The sequence below is a fragment of the Tinamus guttatus genome, unplaced genomic scaffold (genome assembly GCF_059628265.1).
Source record: "Tinamus guttatus ecotype Peru unplaced genomic scaffold, ASM5962826v1 Tinamus_guttatus_pri_ptg000376l, whole genome shotgun sequence".
NCBI classification, from domain to species: domain Eukaryota; kingdom Metazoa; phylum Chordata; class Aves; order Tinamiformes; family Tinamidae; genus Tinamus; species Tinamus guttatus.
In genome coordinates, this window is record NW_028288910.1 from 537,649 (window position 1) to 559,013 (window position 21,365).

The window sequence follows — 21,365 nt, forward strand, 5'->3', positions numbered from 1 at the left end:
GTCTGTACTAAACACTTTAATTATTGTGAAGAGGGACTTCAAGATACAACTCCTGTTTTTGTGCTGAGAGGCATAAAATTCTCTGAATTAATGTTTTTGTTACTGTGGAAACTCTCTCACAGACGTACTGTTATAATTAGCAAAGAACCTGCTATGGTTGAAAGTGCCAGTGCCTGCTCACTCACCTGCCCCCAGCCCCAGCTCCTTCTGTGACACAGATTGGATTGATTTGTTGAGATTAACATCTGCGAGCAGAGCACCGAGATGAGCGGGGAGCTACAAGGTGCACCTCTTCACATGTTCCTTCTTCAGATCTTCCCCCAGCCCACCTTTCCTGCTTTTGCTGCAAAGTATTTTTTTTTCCAAAAAAAATGCTTATCATCAATGCAATTCAGTTTTTCTGCAGGTTTTTCTATTTCTTTCCACAGCAATGCAATATATTGGCTGTCCGTTCCCAACCAAGTTCTTGCCAAGTGCAGAAGGAAATGAGTTAACTTAGCTCCTGCTGTTAAGCCCTGGAAATTGTGGTTAAGTAGTTAGCCATCATAAAAAATTTAAACATTTGGTTTAAATATAAAAATCTTCTGACTGTTAAATCAGCCTTAGAACAGGACAAAAATTAGTTTATTTTGAATTTCTTTGCAGCTGGTGTCAGAATTTATGTCATTTTCAACACAAATTGCTGCCAGTGGGAAAATAGTGCCAGATTTACTTAATATATGTTGTATGTTTCTATGAATTGTCTCCTACTGACTTACCATGGTTGAAAAGTAACAACCCCCCCACCAAAAAGATGCACAATAATTACATCATTCTGTAGTTATAAACAACATAAAACAAATGCCTTCCCAAAACAAAATACATAAATAATAAAAATATTCAGGAGCAACAGCACCAGATCTCTGTTTAGAGCTTAAATGTTTCAAAGCTTAGATAAAATTTATTGTGCTGAATTGATAGCTGATAGAAAATTGATATAATAAAGTCAAGTTTTTGTTCAGAGAGAAAGTTTCAATTCTTTGAAGAACTGGTAAGATATTAGATGACGTTAGGACACTTGATAGGTCCGTTCAATCAGGTAACTGTCTAAATCTCCTTAAAAGACTCTTGTCAAAGGAGAACCCCTGAGTCATTTTTAGTAATGGAAAAATGTTTTCAAAGTGTCTTTGAAAACTTCACCTGGGACAATTTTCTGAAGACTGTTTATGGTTCATTTTACTATAGATGATAGAGGTGCTAAGCATGGTTTATTTCCTCACTTTTAAATCACTGTTCAAATTCATAGCTATAAACTAAAATATGCTTGAATCTCTCAAAAAGTCATATTTCTGAGACTGAAGTAGATTTTTTTTCTATTTTCCTCTTCTAAAATGCTTGAGCTGTCAAGTAAGACTGTTTATTTAGACTGTAATAAGCGATCTTTGAGACTCCTTTTTTCTCTCGTAGAACTTCTGGGGTGCAGTTCTAGCTGCCTTCATTTTAGATGTGTCTTTGAGTTTCCTTAGCTTATTCTGCCTAATCTCCAAATCTATTCAAGAAAGAGATTTTCTTAGGGTCCTGTGTCATGTCTATAAGTGCCATATGGCTGTGTTAGGGTACACCAGGCACAACACATCCCTCTAGATCATCAAGTTTCTTGCAGGAAGTTTCTTTCTCCTTCAAGGGTATCATTTCTGCCAGTGACACTATAGAGTCCTGAAATAAGCATTCTTTTTCCCATTTCTCAGGGTACGGCAGCAAGTTCTACCAAAACTGAGAAGAATGATCTGACAGGGGCTTATTACCCAGTCCACCTCCTCACAGTTTTATATTCACTGTTTCCTGTTGTCTTGTAATATTGAGGCTATGCTGAAAGTTCCTATCCGTTGCTGCAGGGCTTGTGCTGTGACAGAAATAAATGTTTGGACATGCTTTTTATTTAATTTTCTTAGTTTTATTTGCATGGAATCAAGCAGAGTAATACTTTGATTGTTTGTCTTCTGAGGAGAGCAGTTCTGTCGAGTACTAAGGAAAATACTTGCATACTTGGCAAATCTGATTTTTTTTTTTCAGGATGTTTTTTTCCAAGCAATTTTTTTCACTTCTGTTTTCAAAAAAATCTTTAAAAACTGCAACCTTATATATTTTCAAAACAAAACACTCAGTTTTATTTTGCTACGTCGTTCTAGAGATTTTACTCTGCAAAAAAATCTTTCCACTTAATTGGGAAAAATCTGTGAAGTTTTCAGGCTGCTCCTTCTAGCTTGATGGGCTGTTAATTCATTTTTAAGTAGCTCGTATATGGGATGTTTATTCTTTATTTGTACAGCAGAATAAAAAAGTCTTTATAATACTGTCTTAATTATGGAGCTTGAACAGCTTCCAAAAAATAATTCAGTTGCAACACAAAGTATCTTTATACCTGCAGTGGCTACTGGTTTTAGTGTGATTGTTTTCATGTTGTTTTTTTTTTTCCTCTTTTAAGTGGCAACTGTAAGTACAGTTGCATCAGAGAATACAATGCTAGGCGATGGTTTGGGGGACCAATTACCTGATTCTCTAGTTTTGTTTTTGATACAAATATTTCTTGGCTTTAAATTAGATATTGATCAGTGGCAGTGGTCTTGGCACTTGATGCAATTGTATGGTAGGTGTCCAGGCAAACAAGTTCCAGGAGATGTTTCAAAACATGAAATGTTTTCTAAGCACTTCTAGGGAGTGTTTGCAAATCTGATGGAAACCAGGAAAGCTCTGAAGATCTGACACATGGAGATTGAAGGCTTGACCTTGGGACTGAATGGAAAGAGTTAACATTTTAGTGCTTAATAAAACACGTCATAATGATGATAGACCTTATTAGTAAATTAGCCATAAAGGGTTTTGTCTGATGCAATAGAGAAGCTTGAACAAGTGGAGAAGGGCAACAAAAATCTTTGTGATGTCCTGGTCTGCCATGAGCCCAGGGGGAAAATACCTCAAGGTAGGGAAGGAGCATCTGAAAGCTGAACAACTTTCTAAAGCTGAGAAGGAAGATCTTGTCTTACTGTGCTCAAATGCAAAGTCTTGCAAGAAATTGGTCTTTTTGTTTGTTTGTTTGAGAGGAGAACCACGACATGAGAAGAAGAAGAAGAAATGGAAAAGGAAATCTTATAAAATAAGAAATCTGGTGATATGAGTTCTTCTAGATATGGTTTTACAGGGAACCTGAACTGAAGGAGCAAGTGGTAAATGTAGTTGGAGCAAGCGGGATAAAATAAGTCTTAAAAGTAGGTCTCAAATGAAAGTGAAATCATACATGTTTTCAATAACCCAAATGCAGTATTAGACAACTTGTTCCTTCGTCTTTTCTGTGTGTTTGTGTGATGTCTGGAGTTGATTTAATCGGAGTTAAATTTGAAGTGGTCCAGTTGAAAGCAGTAGATGTTTTACTGCTTGCTAACTTACCTGCAGTTGAATAGTACCTGGGGCAAATAGTTGCCCGTAGGTTGGCCTTCTCCCACACTTGGGTTTTGATGCATAATTTTAAGTAACCAGCTTGCAGTGGCTGTACCAGTTGCTGTGCGAGTTGATCAGACAAGTCTTCATAAGAAATATTTTCTTTCATGCTGTCTGCAGGAACACCAGTGTACTCAGTAGCCTGGGGACCTGATTCTGAAAAGGTTCTCTATACGTCAGGAAAGCAGCTGATTATTAAACCTCTCCAGCCCAATGCCAAAGTTTTACAGGTATCATTAATATAAAACTATGTATTTACTGAGCTATGTGAGTATTAATCCAGAATTAAGTGAAAAGTAGAGGGAATTAAAAGCAGGGCTGCATTCAAGTCAGTGAATGAACTTAGTCCAGTTCTCAGAGCAAAACTAGCACATCTGGAGAACGCCTGCCTGTGATTCCAGCACGTTATGTCCTTCTCTTGACTTTTTGCAATGCCTTTGCTTTGTTAAATTCAAACTATATTCTGATTTGATATTAATGATAGACACATCTGACAATACCACGTATTGTTAAGGTTGTCTCACACTTCCCATGTGAAAATGTTTTTCAGTTTTTATGACGTTGCCAAATATAAAACATTTTGTGTTGGAATTTTCCATGTAGCATATGTGCCACTCATTTTGCTCTCCCGTTTTAACCAGATTTCTTCATTTTTTGAGAATAAGGGAATTGTTCATTTCCTAAATTAAATTTATTTGACAATTTCTGCTACTAATAAGGCCTTTGAGTAAGCATTTCCTTTTATATAAATGAAGGCAGAAAATGCAGAACCCTTTATGAAAAGGGACAACAGTACAGAAACCATAGCTTGGAACATTGTTAATGTAGATTTTTATGCTCTGATCTACCTTGTTCTAAACTATATTTAATCTATTATTTTGAAGAACAGATAATGTCTGTTTGTATAGTTGAAAACCCTTATTTTTGTTCATTTGAATGCTACTAAATGATAAATATTAGGAGTCGTATCTGTAATTAATTTATTTCCTCCCATTTCAGTGGAAAGCCCATGATGGACTTATTTTAAAAATTGACTGGAACTCAGTCAATGATCTTATTCTGTCTGCAGGCGAAGATTGCAAATACAAGGTGAGTCCTTGTTGACTTCTCAGGGGAAATAAAATTACCCAAAGGGATATTTTTAGGCAGTCTGATGTTTTATAATTTTAGTAACACTTACAAGCTCAAGTTTAATGGAGAAGTCTTTCAGTTTTCAGGAAAAACTTAATACCCCAAGATGTATTAAGCTGTATTACTTGTTAATACATCCCACTCTATCTAGTAGCATTACAAAGGTTTGGTAGAGGAAATACGCCAGAATAAAAATAAGTAAAATGCAGTTGAAACAATCTGCCAAAGGAAAATGTGTAGAACTCTAATGCATACTGAGAAATGTAAGGAATTTTTAAGATTAGTGGAGATAATTATTTTCTGTTATAGGAATATACTTCTTCTGTTATAGTAATAACAAGGTATCTTGGGAAATTATGTGGTTGGAATACTGTACATCCAAAATAGAGAAAACATACTGTATGATTAACTTACGTGAGTGAAAATGATACCTCTAGAATAAGTAAAAGCACAGGCAGAATATGTCTGAATATTTTGTTTTGTTTTTTGTTTGCTTGTTTTAAGGTTTGGGACAGTTACGGGCGGATACTGTACAGCTCACAGCCCCATGACTATCCTATAACATCCGTTGCCTGGACTATGGATGGAGAATTATTTGCTGTTGGGTCTTTTCATACTTTACGTCTATGTGATAAAACTGGGGTAAGTAACAACCCTGAGAAGCAACATTTGTGGAAATTTATTGATAATATGGTAAATATTCCCTGGGATACAAGTATATGGACAGGTAGTCTTATTTGGAGAGACTTGTTTTTTTGGCCAGCATCATTCTCCTGAATACATCTAAGAAACTGTCTTCTTGATCTGCTTAGCTGCCCTTACAAATATGTTTTGGCCTGAGTAAAAATTTTCATATAGTCTCTCAGAACATTAAACTTTTTCTGTATGTTTTAACTTGTTATTATTTAGCTTTTCTTTTTTCAAGCAAATCTTGTAAAAAGATCATAAGAAGAATGGCAGATGTGATTATCAAGCATTAGAAATAAGAAGTTTAAAACAGTTGTAAGGAGAATCTAAGAGAACGGTCTTGCATTTGTTTTTTGATGCTAGACAGGACGCTGTTTCCAGCTAAAGATGTATTTTGCCCGGAGCTTCTCTAACATGGCCACTTGTGTATTCATTAGCAAAGTGTCCCTGGCCTTTTGCTTGTTTATTCCTTTTTTTTAAACATATGCAACTAGTACTTCCCAACGCTTCCTAGAAGAGGTACCTCTGCTCCTCTTTCCTTTTGCTTTTCTGACTTGCAGCTTTGCTCCAAGTTTGTTATTGTGGACCCTTTTTATTTTTTTTTTCCACTTGGTCTCCAACTGAAATTAAATTAATGTAGTTTCATCCGCCTTTGCTGCCATTCAAAGTACGTTAAGGCAGGGCACAGACTGACCTCATTGTCTCTGTGGATTTCCTGTGGCTCTGCAGTGTCTTGTTCAGACTTGCACCGCGTGCAGCCTCTCTAGGCTGGGGGCTGTTACTGTTTACCCCTTTTGCTGGGTTTTTTTGCACATTTGCTCAGGCTGGCAAATCAGCTTTTGCTGTGGTGCTTTGGGGCGTTTTCACCACCGCCTGCTCCCACATGGTCCCCCTTGCCATGAACTGTGACCACACAGTTTAAATATTTATACATTCACAAAGAACAGCCTTTAAAAATTGCATGAGAAGAGACATGCAGGTTAACTTGCCGTATCTTAGTTGTCATATTTCACTTTCTGTGCTGATTCTCTTCTTGGTAATGTTCACTGACAAAAGTAAGTGAAGCAAGGATGGCTTTTATTTTTTGTGGTTCATGCCCTTCCCTCTTGCCTTGAGAAACTCCTAGAGTTACTTAGTCTGTGTAAAACTTGGCAAATGGTTATCTTGAAGGAAAACTACCCACTTGCAATTTTATTTTAGAAAGTACCCATTTTCAGCTTTTATTTCAGTTATTTTATTCTGATTTCTACCTACAGTAACTGTTTTTTTGTTTGTTTGTTTTAACCTGTGTGTTAGGAACTCCTTTGGAAAAATCAGAAAAAAATGTGGTTAGAGTTAAAGCCTGATATACACACACCTCATTTTTTTAATCTATTTACTGTAATTTAATTTCATTTAAATATAATTGAAACAGTAGCCTCACTGACCCTTGTTTCTTATCTGCCTATATGAGTATGCTATTATAGAAGTGTTTATATGCATATCATTGATTTAGCTTAGTGAAACTAAATAAGGTATATGTAATTACATCTGCATAGGACTGTATTGTGTAAAATATAGTGTTTTAAAAAATGAGACTAGCCATTAGTGTTTTCTTCTTAAGGCAGCACTTTAAACCATGCCCTCTTCTTCCACAACTGTTTTCCATCTTCTTCCTGGGTACTAGCATCATGAAGCTATACTGGCAAACTGCAAGCTGAAATGAATGGGGTCCTATGTGGGTGAGCCCAACAGTTCAAATTTCAGATTGCATTCAATATAGATACATGCTTAGAACAAAAATTTGATATCAAAGATTGATGCAGTGGAAAAGGATTTCAAAAAATCTTTTTTCTTTTCTTTCTGCTCTCAGGTACCTCTGTTTTGTAGCATATAGCATTTCTTTCTATCATCCAGGACCTTATTTTTTTAACTCGTTAGCTGTAATGTAATTTAATCTAAGCACAGTTCAAACTCTCTTGCTAGCTGGAAACTGGTAATTTTAAAATTGGCATTTAATATTACATGGTCTTGTGGACTTTGTTAAAATTTTAATGCAGGTAGGTTTATTTTTCCATAAAATGAACAGTTCTTTGTGCTGGTTCGTTAGTCAGTCTTACAGAACATGCACAGTAGCCAGTGCCAGATGCTTTGTCTGTTTAGCAGCTAGAAATGATAATTTATTAGGTTAATCTTTAAAAGTCATGAATTTCATGAAATTTTCTTTCCTGACATTAGCTGTAAATTGTTACTAAAGAACTAGTTTTGCTAGGATTGAGGGAAAAGGAAGAATGACTCACACACCACCAGAGTGATGGAGTTTGAAGAGAACCAGACCTGGCTTTTACTGGTCAACATAGACATTTTTATTATGTCTGATGTAATGGAGCTGTATTGGCAAATTGCTCCTTGGGGAGCCATCAGGCGATATACATATCATTAACTCTTCTCTAGCATGTGTGTTCAGTTTGGGGACATAATTAAATTAAATTCTGTTAGTGTGTGTTCTTTTCTCCTTTTCTTTTTTCCTTGTTACTTTGTTCTAGCAGCTTTACATTCAAAAAGAAAAACACAAATATTATAGTAACTTTTAGAACAGTTAGGTGTCTGAAATGAAGAAATATCCCTTCCTTTGACAACATTATATTTCTGAAGAAATGATATGCCTGTCATACAGAATAATAATGCATATTTTATGTTGGAATTCATTGCCTACTTTGCTGTCCATGATAATTAAGCTTATGGAAAACATTAAGATTAATATTAATGTGTGAATATTAAAAGGAAAACTGGCTGTATTGATGAATAGACTTTAGCTTTTTCTCAGCTTTTGAAATTCTAGTCATTTGTATGGAAGGCAATGCATAAAAGTTCATTTATGTAAGTTATTTCCTGGAGCTCTACATGCTTCCCTTGACGTTACTGGTTGGGTCAGAATATTGGCATGGTAGAAGGTGGTAAGAATGACTGTAATTCACTAATTTCCCTCCTTTTTCCTTTCTGCTCACACATAATATCTTGGAAAGTGGACCATATACATGTGCTGTAAAGACAGGTTGCTTCCTCTTTTTTGGGAAGGAGAATTTAACAAATAATTTAAAAAATCCTTAAAGTAACTGTGGTCAAATTAATCCTTTTAGAATTATCAACAAAAACTAGCAAGGATAAAGACAAATTTTATATTTTATTAAAGTGGGTCTTTGTTTTGGAGAGGCCTTTCAGGGTTTTTGTTTGTTTGTTTTTTCATTAATAACTATTCTTAATGGGATCAGTTTGGTTTGGTTTTTATTTTCCAAATTAACAGTGCTCTTCATTGTTTCTAAACATTTTTCCTGGTGATGTTCACCTGCAGTCTGTTTTTGCAATAAAAAGATGCTTGATCTTGCCTTTCGCTTTACTTCAAGATCTTGATTTGATCTCTAGGTTTAGCAACTGTTTTATAATGAAAAAATTCTCTGTGCATCAGACTGTAAGTTCTCTTTTTAAATGACTACATTCTATAGGGCTTCTCTTTTATTACTTTATTTTATTTCCTTTTATTACAGGATGAATTGAGGCCATTTTACTAGGCTGCCAGTGTGCTTGTTTGGCTGCTTTTGTTTACCCTTGCATTTTTATTTCATGGTTTATTCCATGCAATCTCTAATTTTGCCAGTAGATATATAAAAATATTTGGGAAATAATAAAACTTGGCAAATATTGTCTGGTATGTAGAGAAGATCAGGTTTGGTTTGGCCTGGCTTTGCTCGGTCCCGCTCAGCTCGGCTGCAGGGGAAGCAGCCGAGGGGCAGCCCCACTGCGTTTAGTTTTAGTCTTGTTTTGCAGAGATATGTATTTGGCAGTATTAAAAAAAAAATGTTTTTTTTTTTAGTTTTGTTCTTTTTTTTCCCTCTATTTCATCTACCTTTATTTTAAGAGTCTTGATTTTGAATTCTTTGTAGCTCAATAAAAGAAAAATATTACAGATAGATTGCCCATTGGATTATGTTGGGAACTGATTCTTTCCAAGTTGACATATTTTAATTTAATAGAATTGGCTATTGCAACTTGTGGAAGAAAATGAAAACATGTGGAGTATCTATGGAAGTAATAATCTATTTAAGGAACTACATCAATGTTTCATTTTCTAAGGCTAGGAATTTATATGGGACAGTTTCTCCTGTATAATTAATAATAAGACATTGGTCTTTGTTCTCCTTAGATCTAATAATTATGAGAAGGTGTGAGAATTTTAGATGTCCTCTGTAAGACTCTGTCCTAGTAGGACACTTCATATAGAGGTAGTGTCTTTGTCAGTTTTTGATATTTCACATTAATTATTGGGCCAAAGTCCAACATATAAGTTTAAGAAGGCACCAGGAACCCTCCTTCATTCTGTAGTTCAACAGTCTTGTGCCAGAGCTGGTTTTCCACTTGAGGTTATACACGTCTGTATTCACGTGTAGCACTGAATTTCCTTGCCTCCAGTTATACATATTATCTCTTCAACCTAATGGAATCTTTTGTGGATTCCCCTGTGGTTGGAATTGAAAGCTTTACAATAAAGTTGTCATATTTTATATCCAGTAAAATACATTGGTGAGTGTGTGTGTGTATGTAGACATATATACATAGGTATTTCCCATGATCTAATTCTGTATTCATGTGCGTAGTTAGGTTTTTCGAACACAACTGAAAGTAGATTTGCTTTGGATAACTGATCTCTATGATTTTGTTGAGATCTGATCTGCCTGCTGCTACACTGGGACCTGAATAGTAATTTTGTGAAGTGAAGCTTCGGAATGGATGCCAGATTCCACCTAGTTTCTTTGTAGGTGACTTTTTTACGTAGCTATCTTTAAGGCTTTCCTTGAGTAATTTTCTATGGTGTTTTCTCAAAGAAGCTTTTAATAGTCCTGTCACATCCAGGAAAAGCAAAATTCTGATTTGTCACAATTCTCCTTCCCTCCCCCCGAATGCTCCGTGCTTGTGAATTGGCTCCCTGGCTCTTCCGAGAGTCGTTTTTTTACCATATGAACCTGCTCGTGGGCTACAACGCACCGGGTTGGTGCCCACCAGATGTTAATGTTCTCCTCCCTGTGCATGGATGTGAAAACCCTTATGGGCCATGAGGAAAACCAAGTTTCCAGTGAAAAAATACTGCTTCTCCATTAGGAGGACCTGAAAAGTTCTTAAATGTTAGGCGGGGATTTTTATCACTTAAAATATAAGCAACATTCTTTCTTCACTATCTTCTTCTGCGTATTTATGTTAAGATATTATGTGGGTAATTAATTTATCCCATTCGGTGTAGAAATCATAGCTATCTACAGCCTTCCTAGTTGGGTCTTGAAGCTATCAGTATTAGATATGTGAAACACTGTCCTTATTCCTGGGACACGGAGTTCTCTGAATCTGCTCATGGAAACCAGTAGACCTACATCTGAGGAGCTTCCTCGGTGTCCATTTATGGAAAAGAGACAGTATTCAAAGACTGCGGTGCTTCCTCGGGCTTGCTCCATTGTGTAATCAGAAAAGGGAAGCTTCAAGTTATTGCTCTTGTGTATTTATTTAATACCGTGAAGCTTTTGTAACTACTGTTTTTGTTCTTGAGATAGTTCGTTGAATTCAATACAGAATTAAATATGAAACAGAAAAAGGATGAGCCAAACAGCAATACCAAAGTATTGCAGCACTGCAGCTAATGTTGGAACAATTAGTCATATTTATATTCTGAATTTTTAACTCGGTATATCTAGGAGATACATGGCAGCTATTTCAGTTCTAAAAAATTGTTTCTGTCTTGCTAATGGAAAGGAGTGATTTTTATTCATTAACATTTCTCACACATGAAGAATGTACCAGACATGGTACATGGTCTGAATGATATTGAGAGCTTTCAAAAATAAACAGGAAGTAAAGCTGTAAAGCTTTATAACTGCTTTATATATATATATATATATATATATATATGTAAATTAATTTTGGTTTTAATGTGGAAATATTTTACTAAGTATTTGATCTAGATGAAAACCAAACTTTAGATCAAAAGCCATAGTTGTTGAAATACACTCTACCTTTGAGATAGGATGCATCTGCTAGGCATAAAAAGTAATGCCGAGCCATTTTCCTTAGGCTCCGGTTCCTTATGGATGGCTTGGCACCCCTTTATTGCTCATTGTGACTCCTGGGTGCATTCTTCATCTGAGGCAAGTGACTTTGGAGGGGACTTTGTCTGTTTGGGAATATCCTACTACCTGGCTTTGAAGTCGTGCTCCTCCAAACCGTTCTCAGCTAGAGCGCATCCGGCCAGCTGTGAAAAACATGCCTCGGTTTTGGGGCAGTTAGAGCTTTCTCTGAAGGTGCTCCGTGCAATCATTTGTCCTACAACTCGAGCGCTTACTCACTTGCCATAAATGGATGTCGGACAGAAGTTAAAGATTATCCTCTTGATTGCTATGGAGTGTCTCATACGGATTTCATTCTGTTGAGGCAGAAGAGTAGGTTATGGACCTTTCCCAAAAAATTGCAATTAGCTTCCCCGACTGCAAATCATAGGCAGTGAATGGCATGTCTGCGAGCCAAGAGCCCTGGAAACCGAAGCCTTAAAGCCGAGTCCCTGAGCCTGGAAACGCAGCCAGTGCTGACATTCTGGCTCGCGCTCACCCTCATGCGCGCAGGCAGTAAAAGAGCCTGCGCTCAGTAGGTGATCTAGGCAGTATTCTGCAAATCATTAGCACAAGTGGGAGGTTGAATTTCATCCCATTGTGTTTCCTTGCCGTTGAACATTTAAGTCAGACACCTCTATTTTAATGTAATTTTTGTGATTTCATTTAATATAAATCATATGAAGACTTTGAGTGTGTGAAGAGCTGAGTATTCCTTGGGTTTTGTGTGTGCTGCAAAAGAAATCAGAACATGAAATGTGTTAGAGACATTAGGTGAGTATTTTCTTCCAACTGTTTCTCCTTTGGTATAATATCATGTATCCGAAAGCCATTAGAATCAAATGTCTACATTTAACTTCAATCACATGTCTTTTGTCAGTGATTTGATTCTTCTGACGACTTTAAATATATTTGTATAAATCTTCAAAGAAATATGAAATAAGCTCTTAAATTGTTCAAAGTTTTCTTTTTCTTTAATATTCTAGTACACAACTTTGAAAAGGCTATGGTTGAGATTGCAATTTACATCTCGTTTAATTATTTTTTAATACTCTGTTAATTTTTTTGATGATCCATTGTCAGGAAAACGCCTGTTGTCAGGAAAACGCCTGTTCTCAGGTTTAGGGTGATTTCTGAAATGCCCGAAATAGAAAACAAGTGTCTTGGTCTGAAAATTCATCTCTTTTTGACAAGAAATTATTAAGAACAATCCAGCTAAATTAGAGGAGTCTCATACCTGAGATTGGGGAATTGAAGAATTAAGTTCTTCACTGGAGAAAATGGAAATAACAAAAATGAACAAAATTAGCTTAGGGTGTATGTGTGTGGAAATAGATCAGCCTTTAACTTGGGCTGAGAAGTAAATGAAAGTTGTTACATGCATCTCTTCTTTTTAATGTTGTCGCTAGTTAAATGTAAGCTTCTCTTGTAACTGCATTTGTGCCCCAAATCAAAAGGGGGGGAAAAAAAGTGCTGGTTTTAATACTTTTTGCCTGTTCTTTATGCTTGGGACTCTGATAGGATTAAAATAGATTAGAAAAGAAGGATTTCTGTGAAAAGAGCATCCGTATTGAAATGTACTGCATATACTAATTTCTGTTCACTTTATTTGCCATTAGCACCACCAAGGCAAAACTTCTTGCAAGTCTCATGTTTTCCCTTTCCGCTATCTCCAGTCAGTTGTTTGCTCTGTTAGTGAAGATAATAGCATTTTATTTCCTCTCAGGTTTAAAAAAAAAAGCTCAGTTTATTAGTTATTCCTAAATTACTCATTTTTAACAGCAGTGATTTCTCACCTGTGCTATTTCACAGCTAAAATGTTACTACACAGCCTAACCTCTTGCAAGGCTCCTTTATTTCTGTTGTTTTGGGGTGTCTGCTAGCAACTAGCCCGCGTTTGGGGAGTGCTGGGCAACAGTGCCCAGGGTGCTTGGCCGAGCCGCGCTCGCCGCGCCGAAGCGGGACATTCACTTGGCCCCGCTGCCTTTTCCCTTGCAGCAAACGCCTCCGTTTCCAGGACTTTTCTGCTATTCCAATAATTTGGGGCTTCGATTTAAAAAACAACAAACCAAGCTGATAACTTTGTTTTTAATAGGCAGGGATGACGTAAGCCAGTAGTAGAAGACGAAGGAAAATATGTTAGCCATTAAGGGCTTTTATTTAGAGTGTTGGCCCCCGTAGCACAGAAACACATTCTTCAGGCCCGAGTGAGCCGTTCCACCTTGCAAAATCCAGTTAGCAGGAAAGTGCATTATTAGGCTGATTGCCTCCTACCTGGATTTCTAGTTGCTTAGGAAAACAACTTCAAATTTGCTTCTCATTCTTACTGGGAAAACCTGTAGTATCTTTACATCATGCTCCTGGTTTTCCAACCTGCTTTAGCCAAGTCCATTTTAACTATTTTTTTCTGTAAGAAGAGGCTTATTCTGTATTCTAAGTTTTATGAAGAGTTTCTTGTGTCCTGTTCAAAGCTGCCCTAGTCTATCCCAGTACATTATTGGATTTCATTGAATATGATGTTCTAGGAATATGTATTTTGCTTTTAATCTGGGGAATTGAGAGGAATGGGACTTCGAACAAAAGATCTTGTCATAGTGTCATCTATTTACTGGGAATGAAATTTAATTAAAATCAATTAAATGCTACAGAAGAATTATTGTGTTAGGTGAGGGTTGGCAAAACTGATCAAATAGTTTATTTGCGGGAGGGGGCATAGAAGTACATTACATAGAAGTACTAATTATTGCCAATAATTTAGGCTGTCCGTTACTGTTTTCTGAACTTTCTGAGATTTATGTCCTATTAAGGAATACAGAGACAACTGTCTCCTTTCTTTTCTATGTGTTATTTAAAGCACATTAAATTAAAGTACATTCTGTGGGCCTTTGAAATGATGTTATTTCTCATTTGTTATATGTTTCAAGCCATTAGATGGTTCTCCAAGTTTATCCTAGATCTCTGTATTAATCTAAAATGACTGGCAAACCTGGAGCTATTGCTTCTGGTTCTCTTTAGAGCCAGGCCAGGCGTCACTGCTTTGGTTGTAGTGGATTTGGGGAGGCCACGGGAGGGGAGAATTGACTGGTTGAAGTTTTTTTGCAAGCATTAGAACTGGGAATTTTTATTATGTCCTGCTATAAAATAATTGACAGAGCCTATAGAAAAATTTGGGCAAGATACCTAGGAGCCTTTGGGAGCTGAGTTGTAGAACACTGTAAAAGTTTTGCTTTTAGACCTTCCCTTAATCCTCCAGGGTGGGAAGCAAGGAGGGATGGATCACAGGAGCCTTGCAATTCCCCGTGTACCGTGAGGGTCTTCCTTACACTGGCTGATTTGCTTGGGCAAATTATCTAGGAACTACTGTCACTGCAGCATAAAAAAGCAATGTCTGACACTATTGTAGCATCTTGTACCCCTGCAGCCAACACGTACTTTTTTCTAAGTATGTTCACATGTTTTTAATCTAGTAATTGCTTAGATTTATAAATGATCTAGTCATGGTACATTAAAATATACCTAATAAAATTTGTCTAAGATACTTCAGGTATTGTGGCATTTTTCATTCACGAACTTTTTGGTTTTGTATCCCTGCTTTTCAAGTAATCTTACTTAAGAAACATTATCTCCTTGGTTTAATACTTTTAAATTTTAAGAAAAAATGATAAATCTTTTTGCAATTATAAGTATCTCTATAAGTCTGTTTATTACAATAAATCACTTTATGGAAATGACTTATTGTGTATGATTAAAAAATTAAATGTTCTTTTCTCTTTTTTCTGCAAGTGGTCTTACGCTTTAGAGAAACCAAACACCGGCAGTATATTTAATATTGCTTGGTCTATTGATGGTACTCAACTAGCTGGAGCATGTGGTAACGGGCATGTTATTTTTGCCCATGTTGTGGAGCAGCGCTGGGAGTGGAAGAATTTTGAAATAACATTGATTAAGAGGAGAACCATGGAGGTAATCTTTACAATTCATTAACAACTTCCTGAGGTTTTTTTAAACAAATAATTTGAAAATATAATCCTGGAATAATGAATAAGTGTGTCTTTTTACATACATATATAGTAGGACCATAAAATGGTCAGCATGAGAAAATGGTGCAAACAATTATTAGTTGTATAGAAGATGAGATGTGCGTAAATAAGACTGGCAGCAGATGAACTAGAGTTAGATAGCTGAGATCAGAATCAGATTAGCTGTGGTAAACCTCTTATGAGAGAGAATTTTAAGTGCAACAAAAATATTTATGCAGAAAACAATGTGAGTGCATTGGCCAAAACCAAAGGATCATATTACCTTAAATTGTGTTACAGCAGCTGTGAACCAAAAGAGGAAGCTGCACACATATAACTAAGCATGGACAATATACAGGAGGGCTTTCCACCTTCCCTGCACCCAGGAGTTGTTGGTGGCACTGGTCAGCTCATAAAGGCTAATGCTTTAGGAAGGTTTACTTACAGCCGTGTTGTTAATGAAGCTGTGATGAATGTTGCTGTTTTAATGCATTTCAACATCCATTTGGTTGCTGACGGTGATTGTAAAGCTGTTTCTGTCAATATGCTCTTGAATGAAGCATTAGGAAATGAAATGCTTGGGAAAAAAAACATTCAGACAACTGTAGTCAAGCTAAATATCTACAGTTAGGACACCAGGTCTTAAAAACAAAATGACAGAGGCGAAAGGCTTCCTCTTACACTTTGCAGGTACCTACATGGTGCTCTCATCTCTTAAATCCCAGCACTGTGCATTGCCCTGAGCGGGAGCTGCCAAGTCTCCACACTGTGAGAAACGAGGCAGACCCCTGCGTGTGGTTTCTGGAGCTTAGATTTAGGATCCCTCATTGGAAAATCTTGGCCAGAATCCACATGTAGGTTACCAAATATCTGGGAATTAATACAAAAATATGATTTTTTACCTTCTTATTTGTCCTCTGTGTTCCCAGACACTGACTCATAACATTTTCTTTGTGAACAGTGGGATAATATAAGATTTCCATTCTTACAAATTTTCCCGATTACACATACAGTGTTAGAGACCAGGCCAGTACTTTCAGTATCGAAGTCAAGTTCTTGAATTCCTAATTAGGCACTTAAATTTTCTTTGGTCTTGATTCTTTAATGCTTAATAAGTAATTGGGAAAAGTTGTAACAACAGAAATGCCGTATTACAACTCAGTCTGGTGGGTGGGATAATATGACTCAGTGTCTGGGAACACAGAAGACAAATTAGCAGGTAAAAATTCGTATTTCTTCTTTCATTCCCAGACATCAACTTGTAACAGATGGGCTCTTTTAGTAATCTCCAAGGAGTTTGGCTATGCAAACAACGAAGGAAGTACAACTAACCCTGATTCAGGATTAACATTTTATTAAATTATTTGTTATAGTTTTATTCATATGTATTTATGCAGGAAAACATTGCCCACAAAAGGTTTCTAGCTGCATTGATTTTTTTCACTCTGTATAGCAACAGCAAAATTAATTGTGGATTTGTCATTGTGGTAGACACAAAAATTAGTGTGTCTATGGAAATGGTTTCTAGACTTCCATAATAGTTGAGTTCAGTCTTTGTTTTGCAGTTAGTTGCAGAATTAAAGAAATCAAAGAGAAGTTACCACCTTCAGGCCTGGTGACATCTTAAATAATAATCATAATTGTCCCAAGAGATCTCATTAAATTTCAACTGCCTTGCATCTGTGGGCCCAGCAATCTCTTGATTACAGACAAACCATGATTTTACTGAAAAATATTTTGAGCTGAAAAATATTTTCACAGAAATGGCAAATGCACAGCGTACTTGCAAAGGCCAACTCCCCTAAATTTCACGTACTCCAGGGTGTGGTAGCATTAAAATATATAGCAGAGATATTTAACATCTAAACAACATATCTGCATTCCAACCTTGATGCAAGATTGAGCAATCCTGCTCAGTTGTTTTGATGGGATCACTGGCACCTTGCATTTCAAATGTAATGTTCTGCAACTGAACACTGAGTCTTCGAATGGGAACTTCCAGACATCCTTGATCACAGATACTCCTATATAATATTGTACTTATACCCAATTTATTTATTTTACTTGTAAGGAAATCCATCCAGCTCTTGAGTAATTTTTCTTTTCATCTCTCTACCTTGAGCATTGCTGCTGTTGTGGTGGCTTTAGCCCATTTAAAACAACTGACTCTTGCAGTATCTTAGGTAAGATGATGCTTCTGACTTTCAATTAGAACATCCATGCAGGAAGATAGACCGTGTTTACAAATTGTCTCTTTAAACAGAAAGGAAATTAAAAGATAAACATATTTAATGCAAACTTATTTATTTCAAAATTTAATGTTTATTCAAAGTTTCCTGAACCTATGGAATCAGGTTTTCACCATTGCTGTGAAAGTACCCGTTCCTACAGGTGGATATGTTTTTCTGCTAACTGCATAGGAGAATCAGCATGTGTTTATAAGAAGAGTGTGATATTTCACTGATTTGTTTACATTTCAGTTATTGTGATTTTATTCAACCAAATAATCTCTCCTGTTTAGGTGCGCAACGTTATGAACGACGCAGTAGACTTGCTGGAGTTCCGTGACAGGGTTATTAAGGCCTCCTTGAACTATGGTCATTTGGTTGTTTCAACTTCTCTTCAGTGTTACGTGTTTTCGTAAGTAGTACTAATTCATGTTTTTTTTCTTAATTTTTCATTCGGGTAACTGTGGTACAATAGCAGGATAAAGTTCATTTGAAATACAGTGATGTTTGTATGCTATTTCTTTTGAAAGCAATTGAACCCAGGCTGTAATAGGGTATGCAAGCAAAGGGCTCTGTGCTACCTCTATTTCTTCAGTAAGAAGTTGAGCTGCAATTCATGAATATTTTAAGGTGTGTTTGTTTCGTAGAAATGTGATTTTGCTGCTTACTCAGCATCAGCTATAGCTAATGTGAAGGGATGGAAAAACAAAGGAAGGGCAGAAGCATTACCGGATCATACTGCATGATTGTCTGTTTTACTTGACTGTTTTTCCTTAGAAAATCTCCTTTCAGAATGTTAAATGCTTAAAATATGTTTGCTTTACTTAGCAAATTCAGCTTTGTATTTGCAGTGATATTTGAAGACCATCAGTTTTAATAACAAATGAACTTATTTCTTTTGTAGTACGAAGAACTGGAATACACCAACTATCTTTGACCTGAAGGAAGGAACAGTCAGTTTAATTCTACAGGCAGAAAGGTAGTTTACTTATTGTAATACTCATTATAAGATTCTTTCCTAAAATGTACAGAATTACAGTATTTGCAAGCCAGGCTTAGGCAGTGTAATGAACTGGTCATTTATCTTGTAGTAGATTGAGATGAATGATCAGAGTTCTCTTGTGGAGCAATATGTGTAGAATGCTGTGTGCAAGCAATATGCTTTATCACCAGGAGTTGTAATAGTTACAAAAGAGAAGTAGCACGGCAATCATACAGACTTCAGATAATAAATATTTTTTTTACTATGGAAAAAGATAACATTCATATTAAAATTGAAATAATCCATACAGAGCTTTCAGAATATCAATTTGTAATGTAAAATTTAGAAATTATGTAATTTAACTGGAAAACAACTGCAGGATGTGCCAGACATTGGACTGCTATCTTCAGATTGTTGAAACTGTAATCATTCTTTTCTGTACTGTTCAGTGATTTGCATTTGTGTTGGTTTTTGTAGGCATTTTCTTCTTACAGATGGTGGAGGGCTTTATTTATATTCCTATGAAGGAAGATTAATTTCCTCTCCAAAATTTCCAGGAATGAGAACAGACGTTTTAAATGCCCAGACAGTATCTCTGAGTAACGATACTCTAGCAATAAAAGACAAAGCTGATGGAAAGGGTATGTTCTCAGTTCTGACTCTTTTGTGTTTGCTAATAATTCATTATCAGGTTTTCATGTTTACATTTCAGTTTGATTTTCATGTTTGGTGTGCTTTTGGTGAAAAGAAAGCATGAATAATGATTTATTTTTCTATGATAAAAAAGATTATTCTAAAAATGGCTTAAAATTATGAGTTTTGCTTAACTTTGATTAAAAAACTTAAAAGAATGATGTATGTCTGATCTGCCAGTCACACATGTAATGCACTGCAGAACCACTGAGCATCCACAACAGGGTACTTCAGCTGTAGGTTTAGCAGCTCAACTGCTTTTTATCTGCTTCACAGCAACTCTTAGAAGCCTCTAGTGTATCAACTGTAAATAAATGCAGTTCTCAGATGTTTTTTCTCTTAAGGTTTTGGAGGGTTTGTATCTTTACAGTGTGTCAGTCTTATATGCAGCTGTTGTGACCATAGTCCTGAGGCTGTGATGCTCTTTCTCACTGTAGTGGTCCTGGAGACTCTCTGCAGTTTCTGTTCTGGCACCAGAATGCTATTATTTTAAAACAAAACATGAGCAGGTTTGCTTCAGGTGAATTTTTGCATTAAGGCGAGGTGCAGGAATATTTTCAGTTATCTTTTCTCCATCCTTCGTTCTGTCTCCTGAAGGACACGTGCAGTTTCTGTGTGCAGCAGTTTCACTATTTCACGTCTGCTGCAGCACTGGAAGTCGTGGCTCTCCGACTTTTGGCATCAAAACCGTGTCATTTATAGGCCACATGCACATCACAGTGCAGAGCTGTGCTGTTATCTGTCACTATCTCCCACTGTGATATGGCCACTAAGAGGATGACCAGTGGAAACACATGTGCGTGGGAGCTGCTGTTACCTTGGAATGAAACACTGGAAACTTCCTGCCAGGAGTTCCAACTGACAGTAATTCAACCCATACAAGCAATCTGTTATTCTAGACTTAATTATAGGCAGTGAGTTAACTCTTTAGTAATGCCTGCATGGTGGGATTCTCACAACATAACCTGCAACTTAAATTACTTGAAGACTGTGGGGAGGACTTTGATATAATCTTTTACAATATCCCTCCCCAACCCGAAAAGAAAAGAAAAACAGGGGAGATTTTGTCTCACTTTTGTTGCATTTGCGTTTTGCTGCTCTGCACAACTTAATATATTAACTTTTTTTTTTGTACATCCTTGTTTTTCTGTGAGAACGAATGATTTATTTTTCTTTGAATAAATACTTCTAAGAATAGTCATATAATTGTGACTTTTCATTTTTCAAGTCCTCCAGACTTGAGACATTAAAAATACCTAAAATAGCTGTGTAATAATCCAAAGGGATTTTAATTAGTAAAAATACAAAAATGATTCAGAAGAATCTTTTTTATTTTAACTTGATGTGTGTTTGGGTGTGTGTATGTTTATGTTTGTTTAGATATTACATAGTATGTATAAAAAACAGAGACTCTATCGGCATCTCTGTGCTTAGTCCTTCCACATTCTCTAATGATCCTAATTATTGAGTGAACCACATTGTCTAATGAACCCCATTCTCTAACGGTAGAGGTAGGAGAATCCAGTTTCAAAAGTAATGGCAAGTCATAGGATCAGTATCTTCATAATAAAGTTATGTTAAAAAACAAGTATTAGCTCTTTTCTTTTCCTGGATGTTTTAAAGCGAGAGAAAAAAAAAAGACTTTGTTTATATTTTTAATTTTTACATATTTATTTTAGGTGCTAAAAGATTGTAAAGAGATACCGAAATTTTCCAGATTAAAATATACATATATTTTCCAAAATACCATTGCATTGCAAAATAAGCATTGTAGATTGAAGAAATTAATGAAGAGTTCGTGAATTTTACCTACCAATTAGATATGATAGTTTTCTCTAAAACCCTCTTAATCTCACTTTCTGTAACTGCTAAGGCAGCAGTAAAAGCACTTTGTATAGCAAGATCAAAACACGTTTCTTGTAGGCAGCCCTACTTGGCAGTGAGAGAAGTACCACTTCTTGGGGCCAGCTATCTGTCTGCTGTACACTTAAACAGCTGCCAAAGCGGCACTTGTGCAAAACTCGCC

General features: G+C 36.3%; 1 protein-coding gene across 1 annotated transcript in view; it reads left to right on the forward strand.

The window, feature by feature from the left end:
• IFT80 (intraflagellar transport 80) overlaps window positions 1–21,365 on the forward strand; it is a 48,130-nt gene that overhangs the window by 15,604 nt on the left and 11,161 nt on the right. The window contains exons 4-10 of the mRNA XM_088530465.1: window positions 3,595–3,704; window positions 4,474–4,563; window positions 5,110–5,247; window positions 15,201–15,380; window positions 17,958–18,076; window positions 18,569–18,643; window positions 19,124–19,287. Of these exons, the coding sequence (XP_088386591.1) occupies window positions 3,595–3,704; window positions 4,474–4,563; window positions 5,110–5,247; window positions 15,201–15,380; window positions 17,958–18,076; window positions 18,569–18,643; window positions 19,124–19,287 (876 nt within the window). The remainder of the gene's footprint in view (window positions 1–3,594; window positions 3,705–4,473; window positions 4,564–5,109; window positions 5,248–15,200; window positions 15,381–17,957; window positions 18,077–18,568; window positions 18,644–19,123; window positions 19,288–21,365) is intronic.